This window comes from Lepidothrix coronata, unplaced genomic scaffold (assembly GCF_001604755.1).
Source record: "Lepidothrix coronata isolate B3197 unplaced genomic scaffold, Lepidothrix_coronata-1.0 Scaffold126, whole genome shotgun sequence".
Classification (NCBI taxonomy): Eukaryota; Metazoa; Chordata; class Aves; order Passeriformes; family Pipridae; genus Lepidothrix; species Lepidothrix coronata.
Window position 1 is genome coordinate 813,117 of NW_016690306.1, and position 20,819 is coordinate 833,935.

At 39.9% G+C, this 20,819-nt stretch overlaps 1 protein-coding gene across 1 annotated transcript; it reads right to left on the bottom strand.

The window, feature by feature from the left end:
- Window positions 1-2,595: 2,595 nt before the first annotated feature.
- TNFRSF11B (TNF receptor superfamily member 11b) lies at window positions 2,596-19,185 on the bottom strand. The gene is made up of 5 exons (XM_017826435.1): window positions 18,984-19,185; window positions 9,327-9,696; window positions 5,615-5,809; window positions 5,063-5,287; window positions 2,596-3,916 (listed from the first exon to the last, which is right to left on the bottom strand). Exons 1-5 carry the CDS (start codon window positions 19,011-19,013, stop codon window positions 3,528-3,530), a joined length of 1,209 nt encoding a protein of 402 aa, XP_017681924.1. The 5' UTR covers window positions 19,014-19,185; the 3' UTR covers window positions 2,596-3,527.
- Between the last annotated feature and the right edge of the window lie 1,634 nt (window positions 19,186-20,819).

The window sequence follows — 20,819 nt, forward strand, 5'->3', positions numbered from 1 at the left end:
CTATTTAAACTTTTTAAAAGCTATGTAATACCAGGCTTTGTTTTGTCTATAGCAGACTATTCTTTTGATTTTACTATGAGAGCATCCATGGGTCAGGGACCAGGAATCTATTGTGCTTGGTGACGTGCACAGCGTAGAAAAAAGATTATTACAGAGCTTAGTATCTAGTTTGTTCTTTAATTTCTCCCATATTCCAAAACATAGTGTATTTTCTGGGACCCAAGGATGGCCTTGATGGAGGACAAGTACATATAAAAAAAAAAAGTATAAAAAGCAGGGTTGTAGAAGATTTTTGAATCCTAAGGTTTGGTTTAAACCCATGGTACTTTTGGATAGCTGTTTCCACTCTTTGAGAGCACAGCTGGACAGACAACAGCTGAAGAATCTGACTTAAAATCTGTCTCACTATCTCTGTCAAATATTCCTGAAACTGCTTTTCCTTTCTCTCATTGAAAGAGAAGCTGAAAGGGCACGACAAATCCTGCCCCTGGCTGGGGCAGCAGAGGCAGCACATTCCTCCTGCTTCCCCGTTCCTCTCCTCCTTTCCACCCTAAGGCAAGGGTGGCCTCTCCTCTAGCCAGGGGCTGGCAAAACATTTGCCTTCCTTGGAGTCTGGTCATCAGCCAGGCTGGGAGGAGAGCAGGCAATGGTACCCTGGCAGGTCAGGGCACTGTGAGCACAGAATCACCCTTCAAGTCACTCCCAAGGCCTAGCTCTGGTTGGTTGTCCCTAGTCCTCACACCTCCTTCCTTCCCCTCCCCTGCACCTGCCCACAGCAGCATTTCCTCTGGGAAAAACACAGGGACACCTCTCCTACCTGCTGCTCATTGCACACCTCTTTCTTCCTCCTGCAGCCTTCCTTGAAAAACAAGCTACCACCCCCAAACCCACATTTTTTCCAAGCAGTCCTCCCACTTTCTGTTTGCCTCACTCTCTCCCTCATTATCCTGGGTCTCACTTTTGTTTGTCTTGGCTATTTTGGGCTGGAAGGTCTTTGAGGAAGGGAATAGTTTAAGTGTTGCCTGCTCAGGATGTGAAGTGTTTGAGTCATTCCAGCTAAGGGAAGCTGAACTGATAAATGAGGAACAAACTGTCTGAGAAGAGTCTACCTGAGCACGGATAACTAATTAACTTAATCAGCTTTAACAGGTATAATTCATTAAACAAGTGTAACTTTCTGTTTAGGGGGAAAAAAATCCTATTTTAAAAGGCACAGGTAATAGTAAAATGCTGAAGTTTCCCAGGAAATCCAGTCCAGGCCATACTCTGCTATAGTGAAGTATAGCATGTTCACATGGTAGTTGTAGAACAAACTATAGTCTCTGGCTTCAAACTCTTTCTTCATTGTTGTCATTCCTGAAGGACCACAAATATCGTATCATTTAAAATGAGAGTTACATATAACTTCTTGCAATATAGAAGTATAAATGTATAAATTAAAAACAGTACCATGTACTGGGAAGCAACTGTGTTTTTCTCCAGCCAATAGGTCTGTGATACATTTTTTAACTATGTTACTACTTGATACCATAACTATACTATCAACTGCAAAATTTTTGTATACCTTGAAAGGATCAGCATGGTATTGTTTACAAGGTGTGTGGGATCCTCTTTATTTTGCTGCCAATAAGATCATTATTCTCATTTTAACACCTAGAACACCCCAAACCTCCATATCTGGCAGAGTCGTGGAAACATCTAGTATCTATTTTTGAAATTTGAGATTCTGTTATAAACCTTTAATTATATGTAGAACCATTTTCTTCTGTAAAAGGGCATAAATTATTTCAAATGAATCAAGACAAAACTGGGAATTTTTTATGTGTTCGGGACCATTTCTCAGCTACACCGATAAATGAGATGCTAATAGAACGTGAAATTTAAAAGGGAGCTTATTCCTTTTGATACAAAAAGTGATGTGAGAATTCAATGAAAAATGAAACCCAAGTATTTTAAAGGAATATGTCCTATTCGTAGTCTATAAGGAGAGCACTTCTGATGAGCACCTATCATATCTGTTTCTCATTCTTTGCTTAAGATCCTCTCATCTGTAATACAAGAATATTTGTCATACAAGAGTAAATGCTGATGGCTTTTTCTTCCTTTACACAATGAAAAAATATGTTGAATATTCAAGCTCCGTTCACATGGTTTAAAGAAAAACAATCAAGAGTACAGTCTTTCTCTGCAGCCACTGAGGCCTTTGGCTTGCACTGTGAATGACTACTGGTCCCTAAAATACCGTTAGCTTTTGAAAACAGCAGTCAGACAATCTCTGTTCCGTTTTCATGGGGCCCGAGGCTTTGTAGGTGTCTCGTTCTGTAGCTGAGGGAAATGGTAGATTGTTTTTCTTATGTGACCTCTCTGTGCTCTCTTCCTTTAAACATAGTGGCAATATGTGAGGCTTTCCAAGCCCGTCAGGGCCATGCATCATCTTTCCTCCATGAAATTACAAGCTGTGGTTAGGGCAAAGGTTGTGAGCTCTCCAAGAATGACACCGGGCCAAGAGTGTTGCTGGGCCAAATGTGTCTATGGAGTTGTAATCGGTCGTATCAAAACCACCTGGGTCTTCTGAACTGGAACCTTTAATACTTTTTGCCTTCATTTACACCTTTACAGTGACTATGAGAATCCAGTGCTGGTCAATATTTACTCAGTTCACATATTAACTACTAGACCAGACAGGGAGTAGCAGAGAGCCAAGCCCAAGATAAGGTGCAAAATCCACACAGTCTGTCTTTGTTATTAGTTCCTACTTCAGAGTCAAGAGCAAAACACCAGTCAAAAAGTAAACTGAAAAATTTAATTGTTTTATAAAATAAGATTATGAAATTCTATATAAAAATCCAGCTTCTTAAATATGGTACATTCACTTCCTCACAGAATATTTAAATATTCAGGTCACTTGCACTATATTTTCACTGTATTTGAGTTAAAATCATTGGATAAATTAAAACATCCTTACCAAAAGATACCACAACTTATACAAATAAAACTAAGCAATAATACTTTTTTTAAATACAAAATATAAGGAAATTAATAACTCTTAGGGCATGCTACAAAATTTTTATCAGAAAAATATATGAAATCATTTTTGTTTAACTAGAAAATATACAGTGTGCTTTTCATTTCTCTTTCTAAAATTCAGTCTCATACAGCTTCCATTTAATTTAATAAATATGTACAACAAAAAATGTTTATTCCTTGAAGAATATAAATAGCAAATACTGGAATAGAGCCTGGCCCAGCATTCCTTTCTCATCTAGTGACTATAGTGGGACTTTTCAACACTGAATGTGCAAAAATGCAGAATCAGGCTCTTAGTGTTATCAACAGGTTAAAAGCTTTTACAAAAGTGATTTTTATTAAAGAAAAAAACTCCAGAACCACTGCAGAAGACTTAGAACTATTCCAGTCAGGCATTTCTATAAATAGTGAAATATAATGTGGTGAAACAACGTTCCAGTTTAATTACTGCTGGCAGTAATTAGGGAAAAATAGTCAGTGGAAATGAAAAATATCTTGAGTTAGACACATCTTACTTTCACAGATTTCAGTTGGTTTCCTACCATTTCTAAGAAGAGTTTCTGGTATAATCTATACATTGTAAATCTGTGAAGAAACTTAACCACCTTCTTCAGACTTTGGATGGTTCGTTTTGGAAAGTGGTATGTTTTCAAGTGCTTCAGTCCATACATTAAACCTTTAATGGTGTCTTGGTCGCCATTCTTTATTCTCCACAGATTGAGAAGCTTCAGGACTTGCTCTGTGGGTTGACACAATTTCGTTGTGCGTTCAACATCTTCTTTTCCCACTTTCTTGCCTGGTAAACTTGCCATCAGCATGTTGAGATGTTCAAAGGTGAGGTTCGGGTGGCCAATGTGCTTTAAGACACTGTTTTCACAATGATCAATATCTAGAGAAAGCAAAAAGAAAAGAGAGGTAAATACAGCCCATTACAACTTTACCATGGCCTGCAAAAAACCTTCCAAAATTCCAAGGTGAATATTCCCTTCCAAATTTTTTTTTTCTTTATTTTAAATAATTCTCTCAGGTTTGCTTTTTTAGGCTCCAATTATGAAAAATACTTAGGAATTTAATTAACTTTGCAGATACAAAACCTCTGAATTACAAACTAACTTCACAGCAAGTATTTATTGCTATAGAGTTGTGTCATCTGTCCTGTAAAATGTTGTGTGTATGTGATAGAACTCGTAATATTTGGTTCCAGTGAATGAAAATTTTGCTTAGTCCCTTCAGAAATGTCTAGGCAAGCTTTGCTAAAATAGTAATTTTGGGCTTTGAAGTACTCTAGACACTTCACAGTGTGACATAAACATACTAAATAGCAGAGGGGTGACAAACATTTCTACAGCCTTTTTCAAATCTATTCTGAGTGGACAAATGTGATTTGAATGTGGTGGCTGTTGATGGTGCCTTACATGAGAAGAGCTGGCCTGACTGTTGTAAAAACCTTGGTGTTAACACTGCAGCACTATTTCACCTTTGAAACCTGTCTCGGTAGATTCAGCACAAACAAAGCAGAGAATCAGAATGACAAACAGGTACCAGAAGGGAAAAAGAAGGGAAAGCCTGCCTTTGTCACTCCCATGTGCCCCCACCCTGTGAATAGATGTCCTAGTCCCAAATATCAACCTCCATTTTATAGAAAAGTAGCTGCACTCTCAGTTGCAGGCATCCAGCTCCCTCTAACCTCAACAACCACTGCTCAGATATAACAGTGGGAAACACTTGCCTCACTTTAACAAGATTCTTCATATATTGTGCAGTCTCAAAAGGGGACCTTGGTCATGGCACAACACACAGTCCCAACACACAACTACAATGAGAAGAATTCAGTCCTCAACTGATCAGGAGAAGCTGAATTCTCTTCCTGCTTCCCCTCAACTTCACTGCTCTTACTGCATCAATAAATCTCAGTCAAGCCCTGCAGGCCTTGCTCCAAGCATAACACATCACCAGGAGGTATTTGATCCCAAGCAATTTTTAAAATGCCATTTAAAAGGGTGCTTTTAACACACATGCTATCACAGTAAGATACCTTGAATAATCTTCTTGACCATATCCTGTTCTTTGTTCTGCTGTTTCCATAATTTCAAAAGCTGGAAGGTCTGCTCTTGAGGGCTGTGTCTTTGTTTAATCCTTTCGATATTTTCTGTGCTAACCTTTGTCCCAGGCAAACTGTCTGCCAGTATGTTCAGCCAGTTAGGTGTGAGATGGGTAGGAACAGCAAACCTGAACATAGCCTCCTCACACAGGGTTACATCTGAAATGAGAAAGAGAAGAAGATGACAATTGTTCCAATCTGTTATCCTGCCTGTCTCAGGGAAAAAAGAAAAAAAAAAGCAAGCAGCAAGAATGATAAGAAAAAGTGTTTAAAAACAGGCTAAGAAGTGGTCTCTATAAAGAGATTGCTCTCTGTGCTTGAGTTCTATTTGATTGAAGCTACAATAATTAAAAGTCTACTATGGCCATCACCATAGCAGGCAAATGGCTAACAAGCTAAATATTTTTGTCATAAATGCTGATAAATTAATTTTAACAATAATTAAAGGTATGATTTCAGAGCACTCTTCCATAATAGGATACATACCTATTCCACATTTTTGAGGTGTCATATCTGTATTTTCCTGGCAGATGTTGTCATGAACCTCATTTCCCTTCAAAGTTATTTTGAAACCCAGGGCACTACAGTTTGTGTGCTTAAGACAGACTGCTTTGGATGATGTTTCATTTGAGAAAAATCCTTCTGGACATCTCTCACATACAGTGTCACTCTCAGGGGTACCTGCAGACACAGGAAAACAATGCATCCAATTATATATAACCTCAACTGTAGAAAAAAACCACAATGAGAACACAAAAATAAAGGAAAATATTTCTCTCTAAATTGTCATGCTTCTGTTTTCTTATTTCTTATCTATTAAGGAATCACTTTAAAAACAAAACAAACAAACAAACAAAAAAAGCAAAACAGAAGGTTCTTTAAGAGAATGATGTTCCTGCTGGTCTAATACAGTAAATATACTCATAAATACAGTTGTTACCAAGTTTAAAATCAGATATTACTGATTAAATCAGTAATTTAGTAAAGGAATATCTTTAAAACCTCAATTACTCGAGTCTAGTCAGACATTACACAATGTCTGATCTTCATCCTTCAAATACTCTGTAAAGTAATTAATTGGCATAAAAATCTGTTCTGAATTTTACTCTGCAATAACTGCCTAGAATTTTACTTGAATGGGTTACTTCAGTTCTAGCTAAAGCCACAACCAAACTAAATGTCAACTAAAGACAACATTTTTTAACCTTTTCTCTGGGCTTGAATAAAATATTACTAAAACCAAAGAAGATATAGTGTCCAGTATAAACAAAACTATTTAACAGACATACATATTTTCTTGGTGATTTACAAGACACAGTTTTACTTCAGAAATAAATATATGATACAACAGCAGAAGGACAATGTATGGTTCTAGCACATCAACAAAGAGGAAGAAAATTAATGCATGAAATCTGAAACAATGCAGTCTAGCCACCAGTGGCAGGAAAGTAACAGCACCAATAATTGTTGTATATTCACTCTTAATTCATCCTTATTCAGCCAACATTTAACAAGTGTCTGAAGTCTAGTATCTAATATTGCATTATTGAACAGGAACTTGAGCACACGTTTAAAATTTTTTTGAAATAATTGTAAACTATATTTGAATAAGAAAATACCTCCATCTAGTGTAGTTTTTAAGTATTTACGCGTGGATGTTTATTTTGATGACAGCTTTTAGGCACCCTTTATTTATTTTGGGAAATCCTTGGAGAAAAAGAGTACGAATCTCAAGTTTTCCACAAGCTGTGAAATAAAGAATAGTGCTTGCATACACCTGATCTAGCACTTCATCAGGCAAGTGAAAACAAAGGAGTTTATAGTTGCCAGAGATCCTATATGTCGCCAACCCGCCTCCCAAATCCTCTGCTTTCTGCAGCCGGTACCCAGACTGCAGCCACAGCGTCTGCCCTTGCGCTCCCTTGCATAATGTGAGCAGCCTGCGGCTCTGGGCTGGACAAACCTCCAGCCAGCACCACCTGCGCAGGCAGCAATTAGCTGTCCTGAGACAGCTGAATTTTAGCAACTTTCCCTACTACAGACAGGCTGCTGTTGTGTTCTGCCAGCAAGGAAGGGGAAGAAAGCAGTGCTCCTGCAAACGGGGCGTCGCTCTGCTCAGAGCTTCCTGCATAACCCTTGCGGCACAAGAGAGGAACAAATCGGGTAATCCATCGGCGTTCTCGGGGTTCAGAATAAAGTCACCCTCGAGCTTTGTCAGCTTCTTCTTCACTGTTTATCTAGCCGCTCTTGTTCGGGGTACAAACTGCCGCTGTCTGTCCGCCCTTCCGCCTCTCCCTCCAATTCACCTGGAATCCCCCATTCTTCCCAGGGAATCGTCACCCGCCGCTGGGGAGACAGTGCTGCCTCGTAGCAGCGCTGCTGCTCCAGTACCTTGCTGCTATAAACCCTGCCACGTCCAGTCGCAGAAGGGAACAAAACCTTAATCTGCACTCACAAAAGGGGACAACCAAAGTAAAGTGATCTCCCAGTGTAATCATGAGCAACTGGCAGTGGGAAAACAGATTTTTAGTGCTTTAAGCTTTAAAAGAGGCACTGGACCACGATCTCCCTGTGAGGGAGTGGAAGCATATTTTCCTAGAGTTAGGTTTTATTTCACCTGAATTTGCATCGTTACAAAGTTCAAGGCTATCATATGGCAGAAAGCAGTAACACAGTATGGTACATGCTTATTAAATTCTTAGTTTTTGCCTCACCTCAAAAACTGACTATTGACACAAGGAGATGGAATTATTTTTACAATGTTTTCATTCCTTTTTTGAGGTCTGTCTGGGATTAGCTAGTTCATTCTGATGGTCTTTTGGAAATCAACTTTCCAATAAATTACACGATTCAACATTTTATCTTCTTTCAAAGTTTGTTTCATTTTGAACTGAGGGATTCGAATTTGTCTGCCGCAGTTTCACTATGCTTGCAGGGATGCAGTAGGTTGGTTGCTCAGACAATCTGTATTTTGTTCATCTCCCAAACTGAGGACTTTGTTTCTGGCCTCTCTTGACTCACTGCCGAGGTACACTGGACCTCATTAACCCAAGCCCCTGGGTATAATAGTTTAGGTTAATGAAGTTTTACAGTATGGATTTGCAGTGTTTGCCAGTGGAAATGCTTAACAGTGGCAAGGACATCAAGGTAATGCTTTGTCAATCAGTTACTCAGGGACTAGTGAGAATCTACAGCAGTGACATTTTCCTTACATCAAAGTTGCTATCCAATGAGATGTTCATAACCCAAAAGAGGACTCCCAGCCTGTTGTTCAGCACAGCTCTAAAATGTACAGGCCAGCCCTAGTGTTTCTCACTCCTTGTATGTAATTCCTAGGGAAATCATTCTGTAGTCTGGAGACTGGTTGCCTGCAGGTTTGTGTCTGAGATGCTTTGATTTTCTGCATTCCCTTCCTTCCTCAGAGCTCTTCTCTGGGCAATTATTGAGCTCTGGTACAATGACAGTTTACAATTCTTTCGGGATGTGTTAAATACTAGAGCTAAACTAGGCCATGGCATTTGCCAAACAATAAATGATGTATTTCGTTTTGAGGGAAGAACATATTATTGGTTTAACAATTTACGTTGCCTTAAATGAAGAATACCTTCTACTACTTAAAAGTGCCCCTTCCCTCTGTATACACACCAGACATACAGCCAGCTTGACAAAGAAATGGTTGTTTGTTTGATAATAGCAACAGTTTCCCTAGGAGTTCCACTTAGGATGTTGATAATTAATTATTAACACATATTGCAGTGATGCTAGAGCTATATTAATATTGTTATAATTATACACTTGTTGTCAAACATGTAGTGCTCCTGGTGTTTGTCAAGATACACGGTTGCTTGAAACAGCAGATTTCAAAATGAAAAACATTATTATTTATCACACACACAAATACTACATTCCAGATAATGTTCCTTTAAAAGAGGAAATCCATCATGTTTCTCATTAGAGTGCAATTTGCTACATTTGCTACTGCCATTAAGTTATATATTACAGCAGGAGCAGCACTAAGAAACGTTCCTTTGGCTACAGTCCAAATGATGCAGACTAGAACAGGTTCAATTGGCTTTACAATTTACTGTCCTGTAATTTCATCTGGACGAGCCTCTTTCCTAATCTTGTAACTGCCACGAGTCGCCGACGTGCGGCAGAGCTCTAATTCAGTCTGTGCTTGTTGACAAGCAGTACGTACCTGGCTGTGCAACACCGAACCCGGGAGGACACTCCGTGTGCTTCAAACAAAACTCGAGCTCCAGGTATCTGCCCTGGACGCACTCGCAGACGCGGTTCTGTGTGCTGGTGCACTCCTGCTTGACGTACTGCAGCTCCTTGCAGACAGTGCTGCAGTACTGGCACTCGTCGTGGCTGTTCCACTCCTCGGTGTAGTACTGGTCCGGGCATGGCGCACACTGCGTCGGGCTGGTGGCTGTGCAGTGCTGCTTCACGTAGCTCCCGGGAGGGCACTGGTCACACAGCAGCTGACGAGATGTCCCTGGGTCGTAATGACGATACTTGGGGGGAGAGTCAACCTGGATGGTCCACTTAACAGAAATGTCCAAGAGCTATCAACAGGAAAATAAAACATCACTTCCTTTAGTTTTGGGGAGCACTGTGATCACAAAGAAACCTACACTTTAATGAGTTTATGAGTCTAGTTATGGTATTATCTTCAAACAAACATTTGTGTTAGAATTTGTAAGATATTAGCCAGCTTCCGGACTCTCCCATGTCTATCTTAAGATGGGAAAATTTTAGGATCTTGACTAGCAAATCTTCCCAATACTAGAACTTCCTTTTTCTTCCAGAGATGTAGATATTATGCTTCTCCCATTTACACCCTATTTCATATCACTGGGCAATGACCTTTTCGTGCCTGGTACCAGAGAAGCTGGCCATTGCACAGCCAAGGTGGGGATTATGCCTGTTCTTAAGTATCTAGTACTTCAGATGCAAAAGGAATTATGTAGGAGCATATAAATCTGACTAGTGTATTGCACCAACAAATGCCTAGAACAATAGAGGTTACTTTTTAATGCCCTCTATTTAATCTTGCACTGAAATACAGCAGTTCTGGGGATAAAATGTGCCAACTACGTTAAGGGTGAAGACACAGCTTCAGACAGAGGTAAAGAATGCCACAGTTTATGAAGGGTACATTAAAGACTTAATTGCATGAACTGGAAGAGGCCAGGCTAATGCTTTCATTTCTGTGTAAAACCACAGGTTTACAGCTGTTGTAAGGAGTTGGTTCAGTACTGGCACGTTATGACAGCTACAGTCCTGCTTCCTACAACAGTCTGCTTTGCTGGTGTGATTTTGGACCTAGAGCTCTGAGACAACACTGCCCTGCTGCAGAGACAACCTCCATATCACTTAATTTTCCCTTATAAGTGAAAATTTGGTTATGTGATTCAACCAGTTTACCATTAAAAAAACTCTTGGGAGCAGCTCATTGTTCTCACTGAGAAGCCAGAGCTGTCCTGTGCTTCATGAATGGCTGCATATGCCATTTCTCTTCTAAAACTTCTACATTTTATAAAGATGAAGTAAACTGGTTCTGAATTAAGATAGTTTTCTACATATCTAGTCAAGTTATACAAGCAACCAGTTTGTCTTTGTTGCTATTTTAATCCTGGTCAGCTAATACAAAGATGACAATTCAATTTCAAAAATGTATTTTCTCTTTTCCAATGCAGATGTGCCCAAAGTGTAAGTGGAATTAACTCTTTTTTTTTTTTTTTCCCCAGGCTCTATATTTCCTAGAGGTTTTTCATCTAAGGACCTCCCTTTTGCCACATCATGGCACTTCTAAAATTATAGTCTTATTAAGGTTGTAAAGGACAATTTAAACATTCATCTGCATTAGCAAAAGTCACAGTAATCACCAGGTGATATTATGTGCCTAAATTAGGAACTCTTACTGCTTAAGAAAGTACTCTTAAATGTATTCTCCTATTACCTGTCTGCGAATCCACTTTTTATACAGCTTTTTTATACAGCTATACCTAGACAGGCTGAGGAATGAAATGTGGATAGTATGGATATTCCCTACAGTCTCTTGTAGCTACCCTTGACTAAGCCTGGTAATTTATACAATCTGTGTTTTCTACAGGTGGAGAGCCCACTTTTTCTTGTGGTCTCAATGTACAATACCTTTCATTGTGAAAAATTCCTTATTAGTCTTTGAAGTTTGATGAAACAGCTCCATTTTCCTTAAATGACTGGATCTGTTTCATGTGGTCTATTTAACAAAGAGGGTGCAGCACATTTTTTCACAGTGAATGGCTTTGCATTGATGAAAAATGCCCCCACCCTTGGTAAATCTACATCTATGACGCTAGTAATAAGGAAGTCCTGGTAATCTCATTAATTTTTGATGTGAACAGTAAGGTTTTCTTCTATATTTCTAATTCAGTAATAGCTAATACAGCATACCAGAGTCCAAGATTTGCATGGACACATGCATTCCCTTTACAGAACATAACAGACTGCAACAGACAGCACAGATGCTACAAACATCAACCCCCATTTTATTCAAGTATCTGTGGAAACTCAAGACAATACCCAACGCAGATGAAAATCTGACACTGTGAAAATTATTAGGGGCAGCAACCAGACATACAGGTAGCACATCCTCGTGCAGAAACACTGTTTTTCCTGCTCTGCAAAGCACAGCTCACAACAAATCCAAAACTGTCACTGCAGTAGAATCTTCTCTTCTGGGTTGTGCCTCTGCCCTTGGTGACATATTTTCAGGTAACAAACAGGTAGGTGAATAATTTCATGGCTATTCAACTCTGCTCTGCAACATGTAGCAACAAGAACAATAAGATTTTCTCTATTTCCCTTACTCAACTATTTACATTGGAAATCATGTTTGAGGCAAGTGAGGAGTTTTGCCGCAGGGGATAACTCAGCATAAAAATTAATTAAAATTCAATAATCAGGATATGAGAGCATGGGGGTTTATAGGGAAAAATGGAGCCACTTGCTTCCTGAAGAACCTACAGCTATGTGAAATAAGACAGTAAAAATTGAAAACGATTCAACATAATTTGAAGGGAGCTGATATAAAAAATTGAGCAAAACGAGACTTGAATAATACTTGTTTGAGGCCTGCAAAGTTTTGCCTTCGGAAGAACCAATAACTATGGACTAATAATGGCAACCAGCATATTATTAATCCAAATGAGTACAACCAAACCCCATAATAATAGCATTAATAAATCAGCATCACTAAAAGAACAATCAGTCTTTCAATTTGATTTTTTTCTTTGTGCTTTTAAAAGACAATCACATCATACCTTTCTTCCCTTTTATCCCAGAAACACACATTATGTAGCTGCAGTAATCCACTGACCAGTGGCTGAACCATATGTATGCAGGATCCAACTATTTTATTTACAAACAATTACGACAAGAAGATTCTTCAGTCAAACTAAAGATATTTATGCAATCAATATCTCAATATTTTACCAGAGCATTTTATACATAATTTTCAACATAGAGCTAGATTACCATTACTACTACTGTTTGACTACCAGGATCCTTTTAGCACAGTGAGCTGTGCAAACTCACTGCCATAGGACATTGTAAACAGTTGAGTTCAAGATGTTACTTGACGTAGTAATGGATGAAAATAATAAAGGACTATTAAGCATAAACATCACCTTTGGATCAAGAAATCCCAGCCCCTAAATTGCTTGAGTCTGAAGGACTGTTTTAGAAAAATAGTGATATTTTTCCATTTTTTTCTTCCATCTCCTCTAAGCATCAGATATCAACCCATAGACAGCATATGGGTTGGTTTAGTTGGTTTAGGACTCTTTTTTCTGGTTTTGGTTTGTTGTTTTTTTTTTAGCCAGTACAGCCATTAGTATGTTGTTAAGCACATTTCTAGATCCCAACCCCCAATACCACCCTTCATAAGACTACTGTAGGTTGCTTAATAATGTTTAAGAGAAAAGATCTGCAAAACTGTCTTTTATGCAGGCTGAAAACACCTAGCATACCTGAGTATTCTGAATATTGATATGCAGCCTGCAAATCAGAAGTTATCTTTGAACCTACATCAAGTGCCAAAGTAAAGGTAATCTATTTTTCAGATGTTCTGCAAAAATTCAGGAAAAATGGTTGAAAGTAATTAAAAATAACTTTTACTAGTTTTGCTGCAGCAATTTGGCACAAACAGAATGAAAAGACTCGTCTTGCAGTTGACAGAGGAAGCTAGAGGAGAATGTCACTAACTTTTCCTTTCTCCTGTCCCAGCACACACTGAGTTTGTGCTTGCATTAGGAAGTTGGATCACCTGTTACAGCAGATTTCCAGAGAAAAACAGATGGTGCCGAGCACCTGACATCCCCATTATGCAGGATTCAGAGGGGATATTTTGGACTAACTTCAGTCTGCTCTCATGGACGAGCACGCATTAGTGGCTCCGGTGCACCTGGTGCATCTCTGGAGTCCATCTCTGGATTTGCTTTCATCAGTCCAGTTTACTTTTGTAAATCCACCTTATGCACTACATCACCATGATATGCAAACTAAAATATAGTAAATAAGGTTGATCAGGAGAGGTCCCTCAAAAGCACGTTCCTAAAACCAATTAAAATGGTAACAAAATGCATTTTATGTTGTTCCTGACGTTTCCTGTCCTAAACTATGCTATGACCAACTTGGTAGCAGATTCTTAGCTACACAAAACCTCTGATTGATCTGAATACCCATATTTAAAGGTGGTCTACGTACTAAGCATCTGAATGTCTACTGTAAGAAACAGCACTATTTGCGCACATGAAAATGCCATAATTAGAGCTTACAAGTTCTGAACGTTGGTCATCCCCAAAACTTCACAGAAAGCAAGACTTCTTCTATAATCATGCTGGCACTGGTCTGTTTTACTGGAAAAGTTGGCATGTTCCAGTTTGAAAGAAAGAAAGAAACCAAAAGTCTGGCCTCAGTTTACTGGAATCAGAAGTAGGGGCAATGAACATGTTCACCCTTTAACCCTCAAGAAACCAAAGCTGGAGTACATCAGTACTACACTTGGACAAATTCATGGATTTGTCATTCAGAAAATTGTGTAAAATACTGTTCATCCTTGTTTTGGAAAGGTTAATTCATCTGGGAAGCAGTACGGAGAAAGTTTAGAAGAAAATTAAGATCTTCATTTAGAAGAGGATCTTGACTTTTTCAATAGCTTGGCAAGTCACAACTGTACCTATAGATTTGGTACAGATAGTTAACATACACAGAGAGAACTTTCTCCATTAAAGGATAATACTGGCTAATGAAAAGCAGATTGTCTCGTCATAGGAAGGTTGGGAACAGCCTTTCACCAAGAAGCAGGTGCAAGAAACCCAAGTAGTTTAAATATAGCTCTCAATGCATTTCTGAAAGTAAATGCGGCATCTGGTTTCCTGGAACAGCTGGCAAATGGACTTGAAAGATCTAGGCAGTTTCTTTAAATTTTAAACCCTACGCAAGTCCCAGCACTGATGGAAGACAATAATGCTTAGTATCTTGTTCATCTCAACAAATTCACTGTTAGTCTGATTCAGAGTGCACTCAATTGCAAACAGTTTTCCTAGCAGTAGTGAAATGCAAACTCAACTTATAAAAAGTGCCAAAGGTTGAGTTTTTGTTCTATGAGTGTGAAATGCTATCAGTAACAAAATAGTTACAGCAAAACCAAACCGAACCAAAACCTAGTATCATTCACTGCATCTAACAACGTATTGGGTGAAACAGTTCTAGTGTCAGTGGGCTCTGTTCTGAAAGGACTGAAAAACTCAATCTTCCTCTATCTCCCTGGAGAAGATCCTGGGCATCTCTCAGGATGGTATCTCTACGTAAGAAATTGGGATGAACTGTAAATATTGAAATACAAGTCTAGTGCAAATCAGTGTCATGCAAATAAATACTAAGAACTTATTCAAAATGAGTTACTCAGGGTTAAAGAGCAATTCTTTCACTGTGTCACTCAACACATTAGGCCTGAAGCTATATTTCTCCATACCATCTTTATGTCAGCATACAAATGCTAACATAAAAGGCCTGTGCAGTCCATTTATTTGAGTCCTTGGAAGATTCTTTTGAGAGAGAAACAATGTGATTGTAAAATTTCACTTCAGATCTTGGGCATGAAAAAATACACACCCTTTTCTTTCATCTTTAAACATAAGGCAACGAGCTGCTTGCTTTCTCTAGTTGAATCAAAATGAACTCGAAGACAAAGCACGTGAAGTAAAAATCCTTCAAGCATCATCACTTTAAATCACTGCTTTGTGATAGAAAGAAAAGTGGCTTTTCAGCATATGAAAATATTATTATATAGCTTGGCTTTGTGGTTTTGGGTTGTAGACCAAAGAAGAATGTTTAATTTGCTGAGGAAGATAAATCTGTTTCTGTTTTGCATTCCACAACTATTCTGAAGCATATTTTCTTGTGTGATAAATCATCATTCAAGACATCTGTCAGATTGCTCCTAGTGTTTGCATTGGGTTTAAAGTAAAACCTCACAACTCTCCTACTTTGCCTTCTACACAAAGTATTTGGACCAAGCTAAGGCAGGAGGCCTTCCCATACCCTCAGTCCTTGGGCAGAATGCCTCACTGAAATCATGCACAGGCCCAGAGAAATCCCTCTGGCAAAATATAGCACTGAATGATTTTACCAAGGTCCTCCTCATGGATAGCTTGTATCTCTGAATCCAGTACCTGACAATGCCATGCTGGAATAGATCCGTGTCCACCTATTGCAAATAACCATTGTAAAATACTTGATATCCTGGGAGAAATGACTCCCATCCATCTGGGAGAGACTCAGCTCTCATCCTCCTCACCTAGCTGTTCTGGAGGCCCACGCAGTCACCAAATTTAACCTCTCTGTGCTCTGTGGCACTGCCGACCTGTGGGTTGCTGTAGGCTCACTGAGACCACTGCTCAGACAAAGCACTTTTTGGCAGACCACAGGAGAGTGCCAGGTACACAATGGAAGCTGACACGAAATCATTTGCACTGGTTTGAGTTCAGCTTATAAGGCTGTTCCACCATTCTGCCAACTGCTTTGATGCAATCCTTTGGACATAACAGGGCCTACTTTTGTTTGGAAGATGCTCTATAAAGTGGAGGCTGCTCTTTTACATGAGTAATAGTAACTGGTGACTCTCCTCAGTGACCTTGTATTCAAAACTAGGGCTATGAACCACTGTCTTCCTTTCTCTGTCAATAAAGCAGTATGTCAAAAAGTCAAGTCTTGTAGAAACATTTTGAGGACCATTAGCTGTCATTCACAAAGAAATTTAGGGGTCGAAACTATTGTTTCATTTTCAGTGATAGGAAAATGTCATTCAGCTGAAGAACAGTTTTACATCACATCAAAGAAGTGTTAAATTGAAAGTCTTCGTTTGTATGAGTTACATTTGCCTTGAAGCTTGTAGAGGGAGAAAGCAGGAAAATCAAGCCAGATACCCTCCAAAAGGTGTGTCTTATCCATAACTTATATTTTGGAACATTATTCATCACAGTGACAGCAAGATGTAGAGTTAACCCAATCTGGGATGTTCCTACTGTGACTACAGTCTGCCTTTACACTGACAGAATTTCTAACAACTGACTAGCTAGCTAGAGAAACAGTATGTCCAGTACTATGTGCAAACAGGTGTTTCTACTGAAGGAATAAAATTAATTTTTCCTTGAGATTTGAACAGTGCATGTTGCTTAAATTGTGACAATATCTTTTAAAAATTCTTCTGGTAACCTTAGTGTTTTATTTTTAACCAACACACATGCAGACAGACAGAAAGAAAGTCAGACAGAAAGATAACTCCTACCCTCGCGGGTTGCAAAGCCACTGCTGCCTACACACAGCAAACCCAACAGGCAGGCCAGAAAAAGCATGTCACATGCACCCAGAGAACCAAAATAGAGAAAGGTCAAGTTTAAGGGTCAAGAGAGTTACGTGACAAGCAACGAGATTCAGCTCTGGAGAATTTCTTTCCATTCAGTCTGATTTCATAATGCTTGTCTGTTTGTAAGCAGCTTCAGTGTTCCAGCAAACAGCATGAACATGAACACAACACCACACCAGGTCCCCCTTCTGAAACCTTAGCAAAGAGGCCAAGGCTGAAAGTACATCATGGCCAAAAACTCCTTTTAGCTATGGTGTCTCCAAACTAGATTCAGGGTGCATAAGCCAAACATACACAACTTTGAACTGCTGTTGTGCCTCCTACAAGGGTTCTTATAAAAGAGGTACTAAAATGTCTTTTCTGATCTCTAGTATATCTGACAGTACTTAAACTTCACTGATTTTACTTAAACTTCACAATAACTTTAAATAAATTATTTTAAAATAATAATAATAAAATACAGTTGAACGATGAAGGTCTGTGATATGTACTCCTGCCACTGATGTATTTCAGCTCCAAGACTCATCTACCAGAGGATTATGCTGAACTTCACCAAATGCTATTACTTTATGGGAGAACATGAACAAGCGCATGCATTTAATCAAAATCCTGATGTGATTATTTTATTACATCCATAGATAAGAAGCCAGCTGATAAAGAGCTATTGCTGAAATTCTCAGATTAAATTCCCATGCTTTCATATTGACAAAGCAGGCACAACATCACACATGAGATGAAAAACTTGTCCTGTGTTTCAGTCTGCTGACCACAAGCCTGACAAATTTTGCTTCCCTTGCACTATTAATTACTTTGGGTTTGTTTCTCAAAAAGCCCTTTCAGAAATTTGTACAGAGAGTAATAAACAAGCATTACTCATCAGATCCTGGAAATCTCGTTGCATTTATAAAAAGCTTTCAGAATAAATGGATTTCAGTTCTAATGCCCTGCCACAACATTAATGCCATTGTACTCACCAAAACAACCCAGGAGCAAGTTACTGTGCTGACAGGAGTAACAGCCTGCTCTGAATATTATTTTTTAATATTTTTCTTTGAATGTTTTCTTATGCAAAAGATGAATAGCCTCCAAGTAGATGTTACACAGGATGTCCCTCTATGCCGGTTTTAATTGATCTGAATTCATATAAAATTCCATATGACTAAATGGATTAAATAACATTTTGAAATTTACTACACTGCTAAGGTCTCTAAATTTGCATCTGGGACCATCTCACTAAATCTCCAAGTAAACAAAAACTTATTAAAACAGGAGGTTATACTAGATTTAATAACACAACTTTTTCTGTAATAGCTACTGACACAGCTACTAATTCATCACTTTCTTGCACATGAAGTTGAATTTTCTAAGCCAAAACAAGCATCACACACTTATGCTTTTTTTTTTCTCCTTTCTGGAATTCACAGTGGTTTTCCCCGGTAAGAAAGTCAGCCCAGTATCTGAGATACCAACAGTGCCACTGCAGCAGAGATTAGAGGCAGGCAGGGATGGAGTTTATGTATATCAGAAACAAACATCCCAGCCTACAGTTTCCAAATTAATTCCTAGATACAGTGTTTTGCGTCAGTCCAATATGATGAAGCCTTAAAAAAAGAAGGAGGAAGACAGGAAAAAAGACAAAAGAAAAGCAATTTATGCCACTACCTTGAGAATGGGATGAAAATCCCTGCTGTCTCCCTGGAGCTGGACATGTCCATCACACTCCAAACTCATCAGGAAAGTTCAGAGTGATGAAGCAAAAAGGGTTTACCAAGAAAACGGAGAGAAAGCAAAATAACCCCCAAACAAACAAACAAACAAAACCTGCAAAAAACCAAAGCTAAAACAAAAACCCCAGAAGAAAAGCCGTGTGTCTGTACAGCCTGATGTCTGAAGCTGTAATGCATCCTAGAGCCTATCTGCCCCTCCGAAGGGACTTACCACAAGCGTGCAGCACAGGAACTTGTTCATTGTGGTCGGTGGAAGAAACCTCAGTGCTCTGGGAATGAGGCAGAGAGTCAGCGCCAGGCTCCAGCAGCTGCTTACATTCCCAACATTAAAGACACGATATATATATAGTCCCGGTGTAACAGGAAGCTTGGGCTCAGCTTTGATCACACATTCCCTGCCATGACCAAACTTTTCTCTCGCGCACTCCCCCTCACCGCCCCCCCACCCCTTATTTTTTTTTTTTTTTTTTTTTAGGAACCTGTAAAACTTGGTGACTTAATGGAACCCTTTGAGCGCCGTAACCACAGACTGGAAAATGCAGGAGGGAGTGTCAGGGGCTGGCCAGGGGAGGGTTTAATTGGGCTCTGTCTGGCTGTCTGGCTGTGCCCGGCTCTCCCCTCAGTAGCGGGGCCGGAGGGGGGACCCGCGCCCCGGGGCACGGCTGTCCCTCGGCTCGGCTCCCCTGGGGCTCCCAGGGCAGGGCTGGCCGGGAGCAAAGGCCAAGGCGGGGGAAGCTGAGGAGAAGGAGGATCCCTGCTCGTTTCCCTTCCCTGCTGAGGCAGGAATGCGAGGAATGGCCCCCGCCGCTCGCCGAGGCACCACAGGCCGGCGTCCTCTCCGAGGGGCTTTGCCCAGGGAAGAGGCCTGTGGGAACGGGGCTTTTGCTGTGATTTTCCAGAGACAGTCGGTGTTTGCAGTATGCCCCTGCCCATAGGGGAAGCCCCACTCAGAGGGCTGTTCTTCTCCCCCAGTTTTAGTTAGAAAAGGGCATTTTTCTAGAGCCATAAGGACCAAACCCTCCTGTTTGTGCCTCACGGGACTGCTCCGAGGGCTCCGTGGAAGCCCTGGGGAACCTGTGTGTGCCAGCTGTGGAGCAGAGCAGGGCTGCAGAAAAGGATTTTTTCTCTCAACCTGCAGATATCCATAAAGGATTATGGGAGGCTGTGGGATCCTGGAGTAGAAGCCAAGCCCAGATGTGCCTCCAGATTTCACAGATGGTTTTCTCTCCCTTTTCACAGGCCAGACCAAAACCTCAGCTCTGGATATTCCAGCTCTCAAGCATTTGAAACCTATATTGGCACTGCAGTTTTGCCCCTTTGAGTCACAAGGCTATGTGGGATTGGCAAAAGTGAGGTGGAAAAAGCCTGCATATTATTTCATAAAAATTCAGCCATGCTAAGTCAGGAAACCATCTTCAAGCACAGCCTTGTGCATTCCTCCTTGCACATTTGTAACCATTTGAACGCCCATCAGGCTTAACTTAAGATTGAAACAGATGCTGGTTACGATCGTTAGGATTATAAAAATTCAAGACATTTGGATTAGTAATAAGTTCTTTGTAAGAGGTGATGTGAAAACTGGCACAGAAACCCTACCAACCAAGGGAGTATTGCTGGCATCTGTCGGGTAATAGTCACCACTTGATTGGTATTGTACCTGGAATGGATGATGTAACTGTTCCTGTAATCTTTTCAGAACTTTTTAGTACTTTGGCATTTATTCTTAAATATATTTATGAACATACTGTCCAGACAGAAGGACAGCAGTGCCAATAAATAAGATCTACCTCTATGTTTCAACATTTTCGTTGTGGGGTAGAGGTAAGGACTGTTCCTGACATGGACATCTCTGACCATGTCAGGGTAGCTATGGTATTCTCCATATAGGGGCCAACTTCAAGTGTCAACCATAGTGCTATAGCAATTCCATCAGCAAAAGTTATTTAAGCCAAATTAGCTGTGTCTTCTCTGAGGCCAAGAGCTGGACATGGCCGTGTGTCTCTTCTGACTGGAAACGGCATGTTTCAGTGTCAAACCAGAGGTCCCT